Source organism: Monodelphis domestica, chromosome 5 (assembly GCF_027887165.1).
Source record: "Monodelphis domestica isolate mMonDom1 chromosome 5, mMonDom1.pri, whole genome shotgun sequence".
In the NCBI taxonomy this organism is placed as follows: Eukaryota; Metazoa; Chordata; class Mammalia; order Didelphimorphia; family Didelphidae; genus Monodelphis; species Monodelphis domestica.
The window spans coordinates 186,544,662-186,566,938 of record NC_077231.1 but is presented as its reverse complement, the minus strand read 5'-3'; the positions used below and the strand labels follow the sequence as shown (position 1 = coordinate 186,566,938).

At 35.4% G+C, this 22,277-nt stretch overlaps 1 protein-coding gene across 1 annotated transcript in view; it reads left to right on the top strand.

Annotated features, from left to right (window-relative positions):
* LOC130454583 (ankyrin repeat domain-containing protein 7-like) overlaps positions 1 to 20,628 on the top strand; it is a 34,220-nt gene extending 13,592 nt beyond the window's left edge. The window contains exons 5-7 of the mRNA XM_056799598.1: positions 166 to 303; positions 1,063 to 1,190; positions 20,414 to 20,628. Of these exons, the coding sequence (XP_056655576.1) occupies positions 166 to 303; positions 1,063 to 1,190; positions 20,414 to 20,475 (328 nt within the window). The 3' untranslated portion in view covers positions 20,476 to 20,628. The remainder of the gene's footprint in view (positions 1 to 165; positions 304 to 1,062; positions 1,191 to 20,413) is intronic.
* Positions 20,629 to 22,277: the final 1,649 nt, after the last annotated feature.

Sequence of the window (22,277 nt, the reverse complement as noted above, 5' to 3'; positions counted from 1 at the left end):
GAAAATGAGCAATAAAAACACTTGTTTCCATCAACATATATTTATTCTCCTTATATATTAACACCAAAGAAAAAGAGATATCCCTTTATTGAAACATCAAGAAAAGTCTGATTAAATGTGGCTTGTTTAAATTCTTAAATGCAAATTGTTTCTTTGTTATTCCAGAACAGCCCTCATGATTGCTGTCAGTACTGAACCAACAAGTATAGTCAATCTTATTCTTCAATATAATATTGATCTCTCTTTTCAAGATAATGATGGATGGACAGCTGAAGACTATGCTCTTGTCAGTGGTATTCCTGTGTAAGTGCTAACAATTATAATTCTAATTATATTGTAAGGACACTAACAAAACTAGGCAAATGACAAAGTTTAGGTTATCCAAATTCAGTAGGGTATAAGCAAGAAGAGGAAAGCAGGTAGCATCAGGTAATCTGAGATCATAACTTTCAGAAGAAATAATAATGATGATAATAGCTGCCATTTTTATAGCTCTTTAAAAGTTTTCCAATGCTTTACATATATTTTATTATTTGATCTTCACAAAAGTTTTATTTAATTGTCAGATTAGTTTTGAGGAGAATCATTTTATGTCACAGATGCCATCAAATGATTAGTAAATAAAAAAATAAATCAGGAATACTAATCATCAACACTACAACTTATAGGGAGGTACCTTGGAAAAGAGTTTTGGATTTGAAATCAGAGGAGCTGGGTCTTGGGGAGTTCATGTCCCTTGCTATTTATTTGTGTGACCTTGGACAACACCTAGCTTTTCTCAGTTAATGTATTGAAAAAAAAGAGATTAAACTACATGACCCCTATTTAGACAATTTCACCTCTAAACCTACAATATTATAATCCTGTGACTAAAGACAAGTATAAGAAGTCTAGATTGAAACATTAGTTTTACCCTACAAACTTTACTAAAACAACAACAAAATTTTGTTGATAATCTGGTCTGGTTACTTAAGATTTTGAGATACATAAAAACTTGGTGCATATAATTTTTACCTTGATTGATATAAACTTATCATGTTTTATATTTTATTTTCTAAATAGTCATCGGGAACTAGTTCTTCAATATGGAAAGAGACAACTTAATCAGCTCCCTTCAGCCAATATCAGTAGACCAGATGGGGCTTCTGATATTGGATTTACTTTGGGTAAACCTGCCTTGGACAAAGAAGGTAGGACTGATAAACCTAAATAAATACATAATTTTAAAATTAAACTGTAATTTTAAAATTCATATACTTTTTTCTATTTTTATTTTATGCTTTTAAGGAATAGGATACTAATTTCTCTTTGGTTATTTAATTTTTATCTTTGTAAGTTCACTAAGCTGAAACTGTTTACTGAAAATGCTACCATTCTCAAGACCTTCTCTGTTATTAATATCTGACAAACCCGGAGACCCTAGCTAGGCAACAGGAAACAAACAGAACCTAACTAGGCAGCAGGAAACAAATAGACCCCAGCTAGACAACAGGCCCAAACAGGATGGTTGCCATGACTAATGATTACCAACAACATCCCACCCTTTAATACTATGATTCTCACACTCAGATGAGACTCAGTAGCCATCCATTGGCTTCAGGGTTGCCCTTGCTGCCTGTTTTCTCCATTTCCCCACCCTTACAGGGACTCCTTCTCCTTCCCTCCATTAAAGCTTTACTCCATTACTTTACTCTTCTCATAATCTCTCAGGTCAGTCAGACTGATATAATGGTCCTGAAACCCTACTGGTGAGGTGTGAGCTGGCTGCCCTAGGTTCCCTGGACCCAATTTGACCTCGAGACTTACTCTATCTGTCTATCTGTCTATTTCTCTTTTCCCCTACCTTACTCCCCCCCCCCCCGTCTCTGTCTCTCTCTCTCTCTGTCTCTCTGTCTCTCTGTCTCTCTCTCTCTGTCTCTCTGTCTCTGTCTCTCTCTCTCTGTCTCTCTGTCTGTCTGTCTCTCTCTCTCTGTCTGTCTCTCTGTCTCTCTCTGTCTCTCTCTGTCTCTGTCTCTCTCTCTCTCCTCTCCTCTCTCCCCCTCTCTCCCTCCAGGCTGGCTCAGGTCCCTCCCTACTTTGGGGGAATGATTCTGTACATATCTCAACTGTCTCCTCTGTCTCTGAACACCTTACTTCTGCACTGGCAGAAACTTACTTTTCCATGACAGATTTGGCTGTCTAAAAGATAGAAAATATGTTCCAAAAGAGGTTTCAGGTTCTGTTATTGCTCTCTAGCTCTTGTTATATTCTGAAGCTAGAAGTTTGAAAATCTCAGATCTGCCTAGTAGATTCTGTGACCAGTAACTAAGAAAAGTCAGTCATCATTAATCAAGTTAGTGGAAATTTAACTCCCTGCAAAAATTAACTTTTTTTCTGACTCCCTAACTCTTACAAAACAAAAGCCCTGTTCAAGTTAACCCTTTTTCTGAACATTTTTCTTTAGCTGTAACTTTTGGTCCAACTCACTAGCTCTGCACCGTTTATAATACAGCAATGATTTCTAACAATTGGTCTTTATACCAGGATGAGTTAGAAGACAGTATGTTGATAATCTACCTGTTAAGACAAAAGCCATAAGGTACTCAGATAGAGGTGCTAAAAGTTTGAAGGTGATAGTTTTAGCATAAGCTGAAGCAGGATCCCCTTCTAACTCATGTGAATTATTCCTGATCCATATCCATATCCAGATCCATATCCAAATCCACTGGATTATTCCTGAGTCTGGCTGTGAAGAGCAATTGGTACTGCATGACTGATTAGTAACTCTCTTACCTATAGCAAATACCTATAATCCATATCCCAAACAATCAAGTAAATTGGTAATTGAAACCCCTGAAGTTTGAAAAATGCATAGCCATCCACTACTTACTAATTATCTGTACCCCAACCCAAGTTTTAATCACTGAACTTGGAGTGGAGAAATCTAATACTAATCTGTACTCACTCCCTTTCTTCTGTTCTCTTACATCATGACAAACAATCCTCCTCCTGCTCTCTCTCCTACTTTACCTCTCTTTGACCCCTGGCACCATTCAGTCCCCTTATCCCATTATCAAAACAAGGCATCTTCTCCTTTCTATGACCAGAATAACACACCCTTGCTAAAAACTATTAGCTTTGCCTCTCTCCATAATGTTTTCCTATTGAGGTCTTTTCAGACGTCACAGAGAGATGCAGACAGGACCATGAAGAGACCCAATGACATGCTACATCCTCTTTCAACAAGAAGCAGTTTTATGAGCAAGACCATCACCCATTTCCTTGGACTCATGGCCTTATCCAAAATTCCCGTCATCTTCCACCCCCATTTTTTTCCTTTTGTACATAAAGAAAAAGGTGGGAATGATAAATCTAAAGACGCTAGCTAAGCAATAGGAAACAAACAGAACTCAGCTAGGCAACAGGCCAACCCACAATAGTTGACAGTTGCCAACAATATCCCCCTCTCTAATCTCATGATTGCCATGCTCATCTGTAATTCAGTAGCCATCCATTGGCTTTGGACACCCCTTTGCTGCCACATTCCTCCATTTCCTCACCCTAATGAGACTCCCCCTTCTCCTTCCTTCTATTAAAGCTTTCCTCCCTTACCTTACCCTATTCTTACTGTCTCTTGTGTTGAATGCCATCAGTCAGGCTGACAATACCTGCTTCAACAAAAAATTTAATTATGTAGACTATAATAACACTTTTTAAATTTATATATTATTCTAAATATATTTGACCAAATCAAATGAATACTCATTTTAAACACTATATTTAGCTATATTACTTGTTTCTGATTCTCAAATATGGAAAAAATAAATAATACACATAATGACCTCCTGAAACTATAGTACACATACACACACACACACACAACACATAGACTGATCCTATGTGTGAAATATAAAGATAGAATGATAAAACATCAAGAGAGAGAGCAGAGTCCTCACTTTGTTATACAACTCTGTGTGAATTACTTATCCCAGCTTTGGAAATATATACATTTTAAATGTCAACAAATTTTAAGATATTTGTAAGGCTTTCTTTCCACAGGGATTAGAAGAACTAGAGAATAGAGAAGAAAGTTTTAATGGTAATGCATATATTCTTAGATTTTTGGCATATAATGGCATACATGCCCACCACCAAAATGACTAAAAAAGACTTTATGAGCTCTTGATTTGGTAATTTAAATTTTGGAAGCGAGTATTTTCTAACTTAGCTTCTAACATTTAATCTTGTCAGCTTTCCAAAGATCACATGGAATCTTAATAACCTTGGCTTCTTATAATAAAATTAAATGATTTTTTTCAAAGCAATTTACCCATTACCTTGTGATAATGGTATAAAGAGTATTCTGATGGCTCCCATTTGAATGGTGATAAAACTGAGAAACAGAATGTTTAGATGACTTTCTCATGCTAACAGAGCTAAAAGGAGTAAGTTACCATACACTTTTAACTGCATTACATTATCAGTAAGAAAGAGATAAACTTCAAAAACCCTTCCTTAGAAAATTTGAGAAATCACAATGGCAGAAAAAACTACTGAATTTTAAGTACATTTACTGCCTAAAAATGTCCAAACCCAATAAAATATTTTATATTTTGAAAGCTATTCAGGTATTACTTATCTACATGACAAATGAATCTTTTTCCTTATTTTCTCAATTTGTAAAATATAGTATATCTATATCTATATTTATATACATGAAATTGATAGAAGCAGCACTTAAGGGCAAAAAAGTGAAGTTGGTCATCTCCAAGTATATTTTTATTGTGTTAAATGCATATAAAAATTTGAAGCCCAGATTTTAAAATCCTTAAGCCAATTTCTAATAAAAATAATTATATTAAGTAAACTCCTTGAAGATGGAGTGTCTGTGAAGTTTATCAATGAAGAAAATATTGTAACCTAGAGCACTGAATTAAATATAGTACTTATTAAAGGAGTATGACTTATTGATAGAACAAGGCATAAACATGTTCAAGGAAGATATCAGAATATAGACACTGAATTAATGAAATAGTAATCATTTTTCCTATACAAGCCAAAATCTAGTACAAATCTAAATGTGTTCATGTTAAGATTTTAAAAGTTTAAAAATTAGGGAAATGAATAAGAAAAATTAATTATAATGAATTTCAAGTATAAAATATATTTGCTTTCCTTAAAATACTCATCTTCTAAAAGCATTTACTGGTTTTGCCTTATTTTCTTTACCAAAAAATTGGTAAAATTCATTATTTTATAGTACTGATGGCACTAGTAATGGCAGGGCTTAAATTAGACTCAAACCTGGTGAAATCTCTCAGTTCTTTTGAACTTGAAGAATGAGAGAGCTATTACAATAAATTTCAAATCAGTTTTGCTTTGGGGCAAAACAGCAACATGCAACATGTTTTCATGATACAAGATCCAACTGTGTCTAATAAAGTGAGAACCTCTTCTGTCTAGAGTTTTACAAATAGCAAACACTGTGTAAATAAATTTTCATATAAATTATATTGTTAAAAGGAACCAAGCCATCATGAAGAATTATTGTGCTAGAGCCAGACTTCTGGGCCTTGGTAGTCATTTTCATTTTCCTGGCACCAAATCTTCCTTTCTTGCCATTATTTTTTTCATTTTTCTTTTAAAAAAATATTTTCCCATGTTTACACGATACATTTTCTTTCCTCCCCTCTTCCACCACCCTCCCAGAGCCAACAAGCAATTCCATTGGGTTATACAAATGTTATAACTTAATACCTATTTCCATATTATTCATTTTTGCAAGAAAGCAATCTTTTGAAACCAAAACCCCAAATCATGTACTCATATAAATAGGTGATAAGTCATATATTTTCTTCTGTGTTTCTACTCCCACAATTCTTTCTCTCAATGTAGACAACATTCTTTCTCATAAATCCTTTGGGATTATTCCTGGATCATTGTATTGCTACTAGTAGCAAAGTCCATTACATTCAATTGTTCCACAATGTTTTACTTTTTATGTACAGTGTTCTCATGGTTCTGCCCATTTCACTCTGCATCAGTTCATGGAGGTTCTTCCAGTTCATCATTCCTTATAGCACAATAGTATTCCATCCCTATCATATGCCACAGTTTGTTCAGCCATTTCCCAATCGAGGGACACCCCCTCATTTTCCAATTTTTTGCCACCACAAAGAGTGCAGCTTGAATATTTTTGTACAAACATTTTTCATTATTATCTCTTTGGTGACCTATCAGTTTTGAAGAATTAGATTATTTAGTTTCTAATTAAAAATTTGCCTCTTCATATACCTTTATTATATAATTTTATAGCATTTATTATTTCTGCTCTTCTGTATTTGTTTGCAATGTTTTTATGCCCTATTACATGGTCAATCTTTGTATATGTACAGTGTACTGCTAAAAAGAAGGCATATTCCTTTTTATCCCTATTCAATTTTCTCCAGATATCTATTAACTCTAATTTTTCTTACATTTCATTCAATTCTCTCCTTTCTTATTTATTTTTTGGTTAAGGTTGAGGTATAGTTTTAATTTAGATTTACTAATATAGTTTTATTATCTGTTTCCTCCTTAAGCTCCAGTAGTTTCTCCTTTAAAAATCTGGATTTTATACCATTTGGTGTCTATATGTTGAGTGCTGATATTTTCTCGATTGTCTGTACTTTCTTTTATCAGGATGTAATTACCTTCCTTATCTCTTTTAATCAGATCTATTTTTGCTTCATCTTTGTCTGAGATCACGATTATTATTCCTGTCTTCTTTTTCTCAGTTAATGCCCAATAAATTCTGCTCCAACCTCTTACCTTTATGCTGTGTGTGTCTATTTGCATCATATGAGTTTCTTGTAAACAACATATGGTGGGACTTTGATTTTTAATCCACTCTGCTATGCGCTACCATTTTATGGGTGAATTTATCCCATTCACATTCACAGTTAATGATTACTCTCTTTGTATTACCCATCATTTTGAATTCTTCTTTTAATCTTGCCCTTCCTCCTTTCACTCTTTCCCTCCATAGCAGTAGCAGTGTTTTGTTTCAATCAATCCCGTTTTCCTCCTCCCTTATTTTATTTCCCTTCCCTGCACTTCCCTTCTTATTCCTCTACCACTTCTCTTTAGGGTAAGATAGAATTCTATAGCCTAATAAATCTGTCTGTTCTTCCTTCTCTGCACCAATTCCAAAGAGCATAAGGTTTAAGCATTACCTGTCACCACCCTCATTCTCCCCCTTCTTGTAATAGTATTCAGTCTCCGCCGAAGCACCTTATAATGTGGTATAATTTACCCCATTTTACCTCTTCCTTCACATTTGTCTTAGTAAAATCCTCTTTTTCCCCCTAAAGTTTTTACATATCCTAAACAGCTTAATTCCACACTCTCTGCCTATGTATATTTCTTCTATCAACTATGATAATGAAAACAAATTTTAAGAATTACAGGTATAATTTTTCCATATAAGAATATTATTAATTTCACCTTATTGAGGCCCTTAAATAATTTCTCTTTGTTATTTACCTTTTTAAGATTCTCTGGAATTTTGTATTTGAACATCCAATTTTCTGTTTAATTCTGATTTTTTCTTTAGCAATGTTTGGGAATCTTCTATTTTATTAAATTCCCATAATTTCCTTGAGAGTATATATTCAGTTTTGATGGGTGGGTGATTCTTGGTTGTAGACACATTTCTCTTGCCTTCCAGAATATCATATTACAAGCCTTGTGGTCCTTCAGTGTGGAAGCTGCCAGATTCTGTGTAATCCTGACTTGGGCTCCATAATATCGTAATTATTTCTTTCTGACCACTTTCAAAATTTTGTCCTTGACCTGGAAGCTCTTGAACTTGGCTATAACATTCCTGGGAGTTGTCATTTGGGGATTTATGCAGGGGGTGATCTGTGGATTCTTTCAATATCTACTTTGCCTCCTTGTTCAATAATGTCCAGGCAGTTTTCTTGGATATCTAGACTTTTTTTTTGGGGGGGGGGGAGGAAATCATGGCTTTCAGCTAGTCCAATAATTTTCAAATTATCTCTCCTGAATCTATTTTCCAGATCATTTGTTTTTTCAATAAGAAATTTCATGTTTTCTTCTAATTTTTCATTTTTGATTTTGTTTCATTATTCCTTATTGTCTCATAAAATCGTTAGCTTTCACTTGCCTAATTCTAGTCTTTAACAATTGATTTTCTTCTGTAATCTTTTGATTCTCCTTTTCAATTTGTTCTATTTTCCTTTCTAGGGATATTTTTTTTTATCATTGGTCAATTAATTCTGTTTTTTTAGTCTGCTTATTACTTATTTATTTATTTATTTATTTATTTTCATTTCTGTGTCTTTCTTTCCATTTGGGCAATTTTGTATTTTAAGCTATTTTCTTTTGTCATTGCTTTCATTTCTTTTCCCCATTTTTCTTCCCATTTTTCTTCTATTTTACTTGGTTTTTGAATTCCATTTTGAGTTTCTCCAAAGCTTGTGGCCAGTTTCCATTTTTTTTTGGAGGGTTTGCATGTGTTTGTTTGTTTCTCATGCTCTCTTGATGCCTCTGTATTTTACTCTTTTTCTCCTTAGAAATTTTCCAAGATTGAAATCTGTTTTTTTCTGCTTTTTATTCATTTTTCTGCTCGAGGACTGAGAGTCCTGCAAGTTGCTGATCATTTCTATCTTTCTGAGCTTCTGCCTCACAGGTCTTTGCCTTGGAGCTATCTTCACTTCCCTGTCAGAGGCCCAGTGAGTGAGCCCTGTATTATAGAACTCTCCCTCACCTCCAGGACCTGAGATTTCCAGGGATAGGTCTATAGTGTTTTTCTGTTGGTGTAGCTGATTCGTCCACAATGTTTTGCCCTGAGGCTCTTTGCTACCACAGCAGCAGTGGTAAGGAGCAGAACCAGGAGAACATTGTACACAGAGACTGATACATTATGGCACAATTGAATGTAATGGACTTCTCTACTAGTAGCAATGCAATGATCCAGGACAATCCAGAGGAACTTAGGAGAAATAATGCTATCCATATCTAGAGAAAGAAATGTGGAACCATAAATGCATTAGAAAAATATATGATCAACTACATAGTGTGACTGGGATGTGATAAGGGTTTTGGTGTTAAAGAATGGCTCTACTGCAAATATCAATAACATGGAAATAGGTTTTGAAAAATGATACATGTATAATGCAATGGAACTGCTTATTGGCTTTGGAAGAGGGGAAGAGAAAGCTGGAGGAAGGGATCATGAATCATGTAACCATGAAAAATATCCTAAATAAAAATTAAAATAATAAAATATTTCTTCAGAAGATAAAATTCTATTCATTAAAAATTATCATAATACAACAAAGCCAATTCCAGTCAGTGTAAATCTAGACTTCCTATTTAAAACAGATATAAAAATTTAAATTAATATACAATGTACAATAATTTCAAATATTATATTTTAAGATATTTATTAATAATCACTAGAAGTAAAGGAATAAAAAGGTAACAAAATAAAACCACATGCCCGTAGTTAATTTACCTGCTCAAACAGCTCGCTCCACCAATGTCCTGATCCAGGAAGGAAAGAAAGCTAGCCACAGAAGACCACCCTATTTATCCCCTGTCTACATGAACATGTAATGACAGGAAGTCAGTGGGCTCCTGGAAAATGTAGTTAAAAGGCACAAGATTTCCAATTACACATTGCCTCTGAGATCCAATGGAAGACTAGTCTCTCCAATGGATCTTGTAAACATAACCAACTTTTAAATTACAATAATTTGGGGATAAATGGAAAAGAGAACAAAACCAATGATTGCTAGTCACATTGACAAAAAGTCAATTAGGGGGCAGTTCCCATCGGCATAAGAGTATACATAAAATACAAATGCATTCAACCCTTCACAGTTCAAATCACCATATCCCAAAGTTCCCTATGGATCTTCTGGTGTAGCATGTGGTCTGTGCAAGCATCTTCATGGTGCCTTCTCCAAACAATTCACTTTCTGGATTGGGAGTGGCAGCAAGTTTCTTATCCTAAAATTACTCTTGAAAAGAATTTAAACTTTGCATTTTAGAATAATAATAAATTCCCCCCTGAGGAGGATGGTGACAAAAATAGGGATCACTTAGGGATGCATGGCCAAGTTATGAGATATATGAATCAATTGACAAATGAAAATAAAAAACATCAAAAAAATCCAAATAAAAAAGAAAACATAACTTCTGGATGAAATATAAAATATTAGTCTTATGTGTAAAATTCTAAGTAAAGAAAAATAAACCTATAACAGAAGTCCTTGAATCAAGGCCCAATTAAAGTGATTTATGTAATTATGCACTTGCCCAATCAGTAGCCAAGATCACAGAAAGTTTGCTACACTATGAAAGATAGAAAAGGAACTAGATTATAGGAGCCAGGAAGGCATCCAAAGTAAGGTGCTTGATAGAATGTGGGGCTCAGGGAAGACCAGCCTATGACATATGTCAAAATAGCCACAACCTCGAACCCCAAACAAGTTCATGTCCTCTTGTCTTATCAATCCTACTGGGATTGCTTGTTCTCTTTGACCTTATGCTTGATAGGCACTATGCAGATTAACTTTGTGCTTCTTTGGCACTATACAGTGGCTCTTTGTATTCCTTTCTCCTGGAATCAGACAGAATCATTAAGCAAAGTCCCATAATTTTAAACAATGAATGGCATTATTTCCTTAATCTAAAGCTTGTGGGGTGTGCATTTACATTAGGGCAAATTTATTTTAAACTTACATTACTGCAAAATCAAAAGTTAAAGAAAATCTCAATACTGGTAACATGTTCTTCAAATACAAAAACGAGAGAAAAAATAAAACTCAAATACTATATTGCATATGCAAGGAAAAACAATAATAAATGTTTTTTAAACAATATAGCTTACAATCAGTGACATGCTATGTCATTCAAGGAGAGGTAGAATACAAAAGTTTCTCACCCAAAACTGAGATCCATTTCCTTTATTAACTTGGCCATGATCCACAATGTGAGTACAAATAACTTTTTTTTTTCCCCCCAAAGTAACAGCTTTCTAAAACAGGACAGTAAGTAATACACATTCAAAGAAAATACCAAAATACCCAAAATTATAATAGCCTAGTTAATGATAATAGCAGACAAACCCATGTAAGATAAAACTGTATAAGAGAGAACTTACAAAAGGAGAGAAAATTTCAGATCCAGCAATGAAAAGGAAAAGCCCAAGCTGGGGAAGGACAAGGAAGACTCAAAATTCCAGGAATGAACAGAAGAGCTGAGAGAATTCAAAACTGCCAGCTTACTTCTGGTCAGCTCTCTCCTGGAGTGGATGGTCTGAGAAGAGGACTTCTGAGATGGAGGGTCCCTCTGGACACTGACTAACTTCCAGTGAACCCCTAAATATCTCTGGTTCAAGCTGAAGACAAAAGTACACTAGGACTTTATAGAAAGTCATCTACTGAGATCTCTCTTTCCCCAAATTGTCCTGAACTTCAACTCATAGCCAGATTAGATGAGAAGGAAGGACAAACCCCAACAACTGACTAAAAGGAGGGTCAGACAGACAGCCTTCACTCTTCAGGATTGGAGGGGGGAGGTCAGTTAATAATCTGTAAACATTCCTATCTTCCACTTTCCTCACCAAACACCCTCAGTCTCCCTGCCCTGTGTGTTCTCAAGAATAAAGTGTTGCCATTTAGATCAGGTCTACCTGCTTGCTGATATCAAAGAAGGAGGCTGAAGATTTGGGGATAATCATACCATTCCCCAAAAGGGAGAACTAGATCAAGAGCAGGGCTGAGGAGTGAACTAAGTCTCAAAGGGTAAGGTGGCAGTTGGGATATTGGGAGGATCCAGAGGCAGGAAATTTACCTGCCTCTCAGCAGCTGCTAAGATCAAAAAGGGAGGCAGTGTGTAATTTATCTAAGACATTTGCCTCCAGTCCTTAACCTCTATCTTCCAGCCCCAGTCTCTGAGGAGACATATTCTGTCCCTCTGGAAGACACATTGTACTGTCTTCCTAAGGGGAAGATGGGGGAGGATCAATCTCTTCCCTCTCTCCATTTCTTCAGTTCTCTCACCCTCTCTCTCCAGTTCCCCAGTGTGTGTGTATCTGACTTCCTTCTGGTCATATATTGTACCCACTATCAGTAGGATTCACATGAGTCTCTATGTGACATTAAAAAAAAACAACTATGAACTCATGGATACTTGTCACCAGTTTTACAAATGTAGCACATCTTTCAACCTTGGCTGAGATATTTTTTAACAAAGTCTATAACTGTCATCATTCTAAAATGTAGCAGAAGAGCCCAGAAAAAAAACAAAATCAAAATACCTCTGTACTGCTGATGAAAACCTTTTGGGGTCTAAAACATCACCAAGAAATCTAGATTGTTCTGGTGGAAGTAGATAAAACTAAGATTTAAAATATTATGTAGAAGCTACTTTAGGCTTCATGCTTTATATATAAAACTTTTTGGCAGGAACTTCTATTGTGTTCTCTACCATTAATTCAACATTATTATATATATATATATATATATATATATATATATATATATATATATATATATATAATTTTCAGAAGCTACTAGACTTCACAGGATAAAATCCGTCACATCTCCTGGATGAGATTATAACCTATTACAGGGTAACTAAGCCTTTTGAGCACATTACTACCTCTGGTATGAGTCTGTAACAATTAACAGACCTGTATCCAATATGTCTTACCCATTTCATGTGGAGCTGAGGACTAAATAGTGAAAATCACTTCAGATGTCTCATCCATTACATTTTTAATAAATGTGGAGATGGAGAAATACAATAGTGCTATTGTACTTCTCTTCAACTACAAATGGACCCTTATCTCTTCTTACAAACAATTTAAGGACAGGTAAATGATCAGAGGTACTGGTGCTACTAGAGATCTAAAAATAACTTCTGTAGACCCCTGAAAATCAATTTGAGATATTTAGCTCATTAAGTTCTCCAAAGTTTGTTAATACAGGTTATAATCAGTTTGATGGAGTCCATCCATCACCTATATGACAATTAACAAAGGCAAAAAGGAACAAACATGTGACCTAGATGGATCTTATGAGAAGTCCAGTATCCATAAGGGCTTATGGTTTTGCCAAAGGGTTTGCCCAAATTGTTTACGGACTTTTACAATGGTACAATTACAATTTAGTACAATCATAGGGGGAAAGTACAAATCAAAATAATGTAACAGAATATATCTAACAGCCAAAACCTATTGGATTAAAATGATTCAATGTAACAGAATAGTATTGTTCAGATTAATATATGAACTTAAAACAACAAAATTAAATCTTAAAGCAAAACAATCAACAAAATACAATAAGATACAAAGACTTTTGTAAAACAATGGAGTCTGAAAAGGCTTAAAAATTTCACCTCCAGATTCTTTAAAGTTCCTTCCCTATCCATTTTGGTTCCTTTTGTCACACCTCTGGGATTTTCCATAGTGACAATTCCTTGCTGAACATAGGACTGGGCAGGTCTAAATGGCAAGGGGTTGTAGGGAGATAAATTTCTCTCCTGAATCTCAGGCAATATAATCGAAAGGACCAGTGCACCCAGGAATGGTAGGAATAAAAAGCATCCTAAAATTGGGATCTGTTTGAAATAGGCAATGTACTGCTCTTTCATAGAGTGAGCCATGCTTGCAATTCTATTTCCTCTTTGGAAGAATAAACTTCCTTCTCAGTCCCCCTTGGGGTAAAATGCTAGGGGCCACTTGCTACCTCAGTTCCCTCTCCCACAGGCAGAACATGGAAGCCTATCTGGATTAGTCAAACTGGGTTAGGGTTGGGTATGTTCCCCTACTTTAAAAAAATGACTGGTGTAGGCTCAACAACTTACATGGGGGGGGGGAAGGGGAGTGCATGATTTATACTTCACCCTCTGAGGATTCTAAAGACTTAGTGGCAGCAAATATCAACTGCAACAGCAACAGTAGCAGTAGAAGCAGTAGCAACAGCAGCAGCAGCAGCAGCAAGAGAAGCGGGAGAGGCGGGAGGATCAGGAGTGGACAGACAACCCAGGGAGTTAACAGCAGGAGGCTGGATCAGCAGCAGCAATGCTAGAGGCAGTGGGGAGGAATGCTGTATCAAGCAGATGGGTGAGAGAAGCATCTTATCCCTTCTTCACCAAGAGCCCCAGGCTAAGTCACTCAAACTAAAGCAGCCAGGCAGGTGGGGCAAGATAAAAACCAATCTATAAAAACCTCAATAGATATTCAATAGTGTTTCCCAAGTTAGGAAAGGAAAACACTAAGCTCCTTCAGGTCTTTACCTCAGACAGAGAAAGAGGCAAAGATATACCTCCTCCATCCCTGAGAGAGAGTCTCTGAGAATGTGCCTCTGCCAACTACCAGAGACCACCTCCCAACTCCAGAGAGAGTAATTGATACAGAAAAATGGTTATAACTGTCACATCTGAAATTAACATGCTCTCTCAGCTCTGCTTCAAATTCCAGTTCTTTTCTTAAGCAGCCACTTTACTTCTTATCCCTTAACTAATAAAACAATGCTTATTTTCTAATATCATCCTTACAAAGTTGAGTATGGAGATCTACCCATTTTGGATTTAACCACAAAAGGTGCAAACACTCATTTCACACATTGAGTGGGAGGTCTGTGACCCACATGTGAAAGAGTGGGCAGTCCTGGAGCAGAGCTTTGGCTGTGATTGGTAAACATAAAAATGTAGGGGAAGTGACATAAGAGAAAAGGTCTTTAAAAGCAGAGTTTGATTTGGACCTTGACACACTTGGAGAGGAACCTCCTGTGAGAAGCAGTTCTGCTAGACTTCTGTTAGAGGCTACTGGCAGTTCAATTGGAGTTGAGGCTGATGAAGGAGAGGCTGATAAAGAATCTGGTGACTGAACTGACATGTGGTGAGTTTAAAGACTGACTCCCTTTTCCTTGGCCTTTCTGGAGGCACCAGCCTCTGGAGAGGCCCATTGTCTTGAGACTCCTTACCCTAGCTGGGGCTTCTGAAATCCTGCCTGGCTCAGAGGAAGCCAGAGCAGTTATCTCTTTCCTTTTCTTCTCTTTCTCTATTCCTTCATATCTTCCCTCTATTGTAAAGTAAACAAAATAAATTCCATTCTGACTTTAGTCATTTATTTGGGATTTAGTAATTAAATCCCTGGTGACCAACTAAATTATATTCAGTCAATCATTAATTTAATAGAACTTATCTCAGCTAGTCTTATTAGCTCTGAGAATATTTCAAAACAAATGATAAGCATTTTTCATAAATGGTTGGTAGATTTTTATTAATATCATCACAATTATGACTTTTTCAGAGTAGTATTTTAACAGAGAAAACAATTGAAGTAAGTAGGTGACAAAGGTTTTGCATAAGTTGAATTACAGTAATACCTTTTCCCACAAAAGGTACAAAAACATTGATATATAGCAAGGAAGACTGCCCCACTTCTTCATTTTAATCAGATAGAATCTTTTGGTTATCCAAGACTCTAACTTAAAACCCTTCTGTAATGTTATTTCCTTTCCTTCCTTCCAATAGTTTTCTTGATGAGTTTTCATCAAGTAGAAAACTGAAGGGGTGGGACTGGAAGGAACATAGGGTAATCTGCATTCAAATTCACTAGGATGGCCCAGGTTCTGCAGTCCTGGTTGTCACCATTAGGAAAAAGATTAGTTACAATGTGTCATATATCATTTTGAAGGTGTTACAATATTTTCAGAAACACTTAAACCTTTCCATATTGCTGTTTGGTGAAATGATACAATAATTTCAATAGTTATTCTCATCTAACTTCAATCCTGTAAGAACTGATCTGTGGCAGATAGTCAAAAGAAATATGTCATATAAATAAGACGCATTGAAAAATAAATTGTTCATAGGATCACAGATTGAATACTGAAAGAGATCTCAGAAATTGCCTAATCTAACATCCTCATTCTACTGATGAGGAAACTGAGGGTCAAGGAGATTAAGTGACTTGTCCAAATTCAGAGGCAAGACTTAATAAAAGTAGGTTTTCTGATCCTATAAATCAAGGTTCTTTCTATTGTACCAAACTGTCTTCCCTTATGCCTAATTAACATTAAAAAAAAAACACTTGATTTGCCATTCTGCAATTAACAAGAAATCAAATCACTCCCCAATTGACAAATATTGGAGGGGATGTAGCAAAATTGGGACACTAATACACTGCTGGTAGAATTGTGAATCAATCCAACCATTCTAGAAGGCAATTTGAATTATACCCAAAGGGCAATAAAAGAATGCCTGCCCTATGACCCAGCCATACCACTGCTGGGTTTGTATCCCAAAGAGATAATAAAGAAAAAGACTTGTACAAAAATATTTATAGCTGCATTCTTCGTGGTGGCAAAAAATTGGAAAATGAGGGACTGTTCATCAATTGGGGAATGGCTGAACAAATTGTGGTATCTGTTGGTGATGGAATACTATTGTGCTCAAAGGAATCTTGAACTGGAGGAATTCCATGTGAACTAGAACAACCTCCAGGAATTGATGCAGCGTGAAAGGAGCAGAACCAGGAGAAATGTATACACAGAGACAGATACACTGTGGCACACTCAAATGTAATGGTCTTCTCTATTAGTAGCAATGCAAGAAACACATAGGATTGATCATTTGGTTCAATGGGGATATGATTGGAGTTTTGATATTAAAAAGCTTACTCTACTGCAAATAAGAATAACATGGAAATGGGTTTTGAACAATGATACATTTGTCAGTGCCCAGAGCAGGGAGAGAAAGATGGGGGGAGGAGGAATCATAAATCATGCAACCATGGAAAAATATTCTAAATAAATAATTTTTTAAAACTTTTCTTGCCAATATTTTATAAAAGTATTATCTCTGCAGTCAGTCCTCATTTCCCACTGAAGTCATATTAATCACTAAGGATCTGTTAAATTCAAAATGGAAAATTTTAATAGCAATCAGATAAGTTGAAGTACATTTTTCTTAGTGTCTATCTTCGGACTTACTGATCTAATTTCTTTGACAAGGATTCATTGGTTTTAAATTTTATGTAACAGAGTTGTCTATATCTTTAGTTCTTCCTCAGCAGAATTTTGATATGTGTTATTTTTATTTTAGATAGCTCAGATTCAATATTTCTGATTTGATGCTTCATTTCCTTTGTTATTGAAGCATTGTAATTTTCTTTTAATTGCTCTACATTTTCTTGAGATGTTGCTTATCTCTAAACCAAATGGATAACAAAGAATGAAATTAACAAAGCAGTACCCAATCCTATCCTAAAAATTATAAGATGTTTATTACCATATTGTGCTAGGTTTGATTTTAATTCCACTCCATGATTCAGAAAGCAATTTTGGATTTCTAAAATAAAATTCTAACTTTGAAAGCATTTATCATGGTGGTTAGCTGGATTAAACTTGAACTTCAAAAAAAGTCCAACCCTATTTCTATTGGATGTTAGTATAATAATTTCTTATCATATTGCTAACATTAGATCATTATAAAAGCAATACATATAAAGCTTTAAAAACTTTAACTCCAGAACATTCTCAGATTTTTATTAATTAAAATACTTATTGAATTAAAAAAGCACATCCTTGAAATGTTTTCTAATTATGCCAATTATTTTTTAAAAAATAAATTGATGGTGTAGATGGATATTTTTTACCTATGATATTTAAGGCAATTTTCCTTCTAATACGGATACCAAACTTATGGAGACCCATGGAAAAAAAAGTGAGGGGACAAGATATTTTTGAAAAATATTCTGGATTTAGAACAGAGGGAAAAAAAAAACCCAAATCCCTCATTTACACAAATATTTTAAAAGGATAGTTGTAAAAATGAAGATTTGAACCCCAGACTTCAATCCTCAGAAGTCCTTGGGTGTTCTCAGAATTCCCTATAATCTTACCAGAGATACCCATCTGGGCCAAGAACAAAATGGGTATTTAAACTGACTGTACCTCCTACTTGGGGTCTCTCTGCTTCTGCTTCTAAGCATACGCGTCTCTCTACCTAGCAGGCAAGATGTAGCAAGTAGGTTGCATATGGTTTCTTATTTGTATTTCTTTATCCTTGATTTCTAGTAATCTTTAATAAACCTCTAAAAGATAATACTAGAGAAAATTAATTTAATTTTTGCAGTTTGGCTAACCACATCGGTTATGACGAAATACTTTCAATCTTCTTAACTTTCCTAAATCTTTTCTCTACTGTGACTAAGCTCAGCTTTTAATAGGTACTGCCTAGATTTTTTAAAGCCAAGTTTCTCCAAGGCTTTTCAGAAAAGCATCTTGATCAACTCGCTGGAGCCTGCTTGCCCTTGCCTGCTCCTGCCTGCAGCTTTGGACTTTCTTGATTCAATATTGCTCACCTGGTCCCAGCCATTCCCACTTGGCCCGGCTCCTGTTGCCTGCTTCTGCACACCTGCAATCCGGACCTGTTTGGCCCAGATCCGCTCACCTTGTCCTTACCTACCTGGCCCCAGCAACTCTGGCCTCCGAGCAGATTGCTCATTGCCCCAGGCCCAGGACTCACTTCCACCAGCTGGTAAAAAACAGGGGGTGATTTTTCATGAGGCTATGATTAGCTATTATTAGCTATGATGATAATGATGATGATTAGCTATGATTAGCCTCCACATGGCAAGGGGCAGAGGATAGCAGAGGGGGAGACAGAGGAGAAGGAAGAGACTTTTCCAAACAGGAACTTACAAGCATGGCTACTTTAAAAGGATATCTTTTAACTGTATTGATTCTTTCACTTAGCTCACCTGGGAGTCAGGAGAGAATTTCAACTCCCTGCAATTCTTTGGCCCAAAATGAGATTCCTAAAACCCACTCTCACTATGGGGAAGCAGCTCAGTGGCTCAATGAATTTAGAGCCAGACCTAGAGATGGGAGGTCCTGGGTTAAAATCTGGCCTCAGACACTTCCTGGCAGTGTGGCCTTGGGCAGGTCATTTAACCCCCATTGCCTACCCCTTAGCACTCTTCTGCTTTCTGACAATAGGCATCTAAATGGATAATTAAAAAAAAAAACAAGGAACGTTAAAGAGACTGGAAGATACATTTTAAGGCATTTCAGACTCTAGTGTTTTATAAAAAATCCCTTTTATTTTGCATTTTACTGATAGTTTTGTTTAAGATTTAATCTTGTTGGTTTAAGTTCATATATTACTGCAATCAATACTATTCTGTTACACTGAATCATTTTAATGTAATAGGTTTTAACTACTGTTATATTCTGTTGCTTTACTGTTATATTCTGTTCCCCTATAACTATACTGAACAAACATTATTGAGTAAGCACATATAAAAACAGCTTTTCTATTTTTGAGTTTGTAAATTGTCACATAGACGATAGATGGACTCCATCAGAAAAGTGCTACAATTGTGTAACAACCTTTGGAAAATTTAAAGAGATAAATATCTAAAATTGATTTTTAGGGTTCTTTAGACATGATTTTTAGAATTTTTCTTAACAATCTCTAGTCATTTTGCCTGCCCCTAACAGGAAGTAAGGCCCATTTTAGTAGCTGAAGTGAAATACAATTATAACCCCCACCTCCCACATTTAGAAAAATATGAACGGAAGCTGGGAAGTTAATCCCAGGGCATATAGTACCCCTGGATGGCCCCCCAAAAGAGGAGCATCTCTCATTTATAACTTTAGCTCACTTTACCCAACATCAACCATATAGGGCTTTGGGTTTTTCCTAGACTCCTCTGCCACACTTTTTGCAATGATATCTAGATTTCTTGATGATGTTCTAAACCCAAAATAAGTTTTCCTTTTTTAAATATGTTTACCAAGATTGAAAGATTTGCTACATTTGTAAAATTGTGACAAATATCCATCAGTTCATAGGCTTTTAAAAGTACCATACAGCAACTTATGTGAAATATGATAGTGGGTTTGTTTGCTATCATAATTAACTGGACTATTGAGAATTTTGGGGATATTGATACCTACATATTTGTACTACTGTCCTTCAGAATAAAAAAAACTGTTACCTTGTGAAATTCATTTGCTTGTACTCACAGTGGATCATGGCTATATATGAAGAGGAAATGGATCTCATTTTTGGTGTGAAAGCCTTGTATTCAATATTTTCTTAGCTGACACAGTGTGTCAATGATTATAAGCTACATTTTTATTTTTAAAACTCTTTTATTATTATATTTTTCTTGCATGTGCAATATACTATTTCAGTTTTTTCTCTCCTTTTTATATTTGAAGCACATCACCAGTATTAAGATTTTCTTTAACTTTTTTGATTTAGCAGTAATATAAGTTTAAAATACATTTGCTATAATAATGTCAATGCATGCCCCAAAAGCTTGAGACTATAAAAATGATGCCACTAATTGTTTTTAAAAAATTATGGGACTTTGCTTAACAATTCTATCTGATTCCAGGACAAGATATACAAAAGAGCCATTGCACAGGGCAAAAGAGAAACCAATCCAGGAAGGACTGATGCACTTCTAAGCCAATACAAAGGACTTGAACCTAGTGTGAAGACTCAAGGTTGCGACACTTAACATACGTTAATTTTTAATGTGTCTTAGACTTCTTCTCTTCCCAGCTTCTATTAGAATGAGCAGATATAAATAAAAGTCATAGTAGATGGGTGGATGTCAACAAAATATTTTTAAATTATTCTAGGTCTAAAGAAACAAGAGATTAAAAAAAAATCTTACCTTCTGTCTTAGAATCCACAGTAAGTATTGTTTCCAAGGCAGAAAATAAGAAAGGGCAAGGCAATCAAGGTTAAGAGACTTGCTCAGGGTCATACAGCTAGACAGTGTTATAAGGATGATATTAGAAATTAAGTCTCATTATATTAGTTTAGAGATAAGTAAAAAAGCTGGCTTGAGAAAGAATTGGAGTGTCAGGTTCAAATATTGACAGTTTAACAGTTTTTCTATGACAGTTACTCTGAGGGAGTTAGCAGTTACTCTCTCTAGGAGTGGTGAGAGCAGGTGACATCTTTTCTCTCCTCACTGTCTGAGGTAGAAGGAAAGGAGAAAGAAACCTGAAAGAGCTAAGTGATTTTCCTTTTCCAACTTGGGAAAACTATTGACTGTCTATTGCTGTTACATAATTGTTTTATATCTGAGAAGACCAAAGAAAGACCTATCTTGGTTCTTGCTGAGGCTCAGTCAGCTAGCCTTTTTTATTTTTATACCTTGAAAACAAAATTAATAATTATATACTTCATATAAGCATAAAAGTGTTTAGTTTATTGTAGAAATAGGGAAAATTTGGGTTAGTCAGAACAGGAAGGATCAGTGTAGTCTGTGGAAACAGGAGAGTTTTATTTGGGTGGATTTAGAGATCTTTTTTATCCTTATATGCTCAATAAATAGTTTATTTTTATATAACAATAATCTCCTTAGCATCCTTGCACCCAGCCTTGAAGAGAAGTTCACTTATGAGCTTTATTTCACTGATATAAACTGAAGATACTTTGTAAACACAACATTGATTCTATGGTAATAGATTTGATTGAGAGCAGATCTATTTCATTCTATTTTGAATGTCACATGGTGAGATGTGAAAATAGTCTTTCTCAGAAAACTCTGGTAATAACGCCCAAAGAATAAACCACTTTTACTAAGAAATTACTTAATTTAGAAGGTCTATTGTGTAACGGTCCTCTTCCTCCACCCCATGTGCTTCTATAAAATAAGCCAACAAGTTTACCAGGATTTCCTCAAGTTTTTTCGTTAGCTCACTGGGCTTAGATGAGTAACTGAAAAAAGGGAGGAGGTTAAATTATGTTTGAAAAATGTTGATGAGAACTACAAGACAACAGATATCAACCCGGAAAATTAATGATCTTGAGAGAAGATGATTTTAAGGAGCCACTTGTCATCAGAGAAAATAAATCAGCATTACTACTACTACTAATAGTAGTTAGCATTTACATAGCACTTGAAAGTTTTGCAAAGTGCTTCCTCTATTATCTCATTTGAACTCTTATGTTTTTCAAAACCACTTTAGGACTTTTTCCTATCTTGTAGTGGGGTTAGGGTGTTGAAGTGGGGAAATATTATAATAAAATGGTAGAATCTTAAAAAAATGTTTTTAATCACTTAAGATGTGCCAATTAATTATTATGCCAGCAGAAGGAATACTTTTGCCTCCCTAAAAAACAAAAGCAATAAATATATAGGGCATCCTGGAGCAGAATGGTTATGGGTAGAATGGGGGGGGGGAAGCCTTCTAAGTAATAGAATTTTTCCCTCTCTGGAAACAACTCAAGTCCTGCTTTTA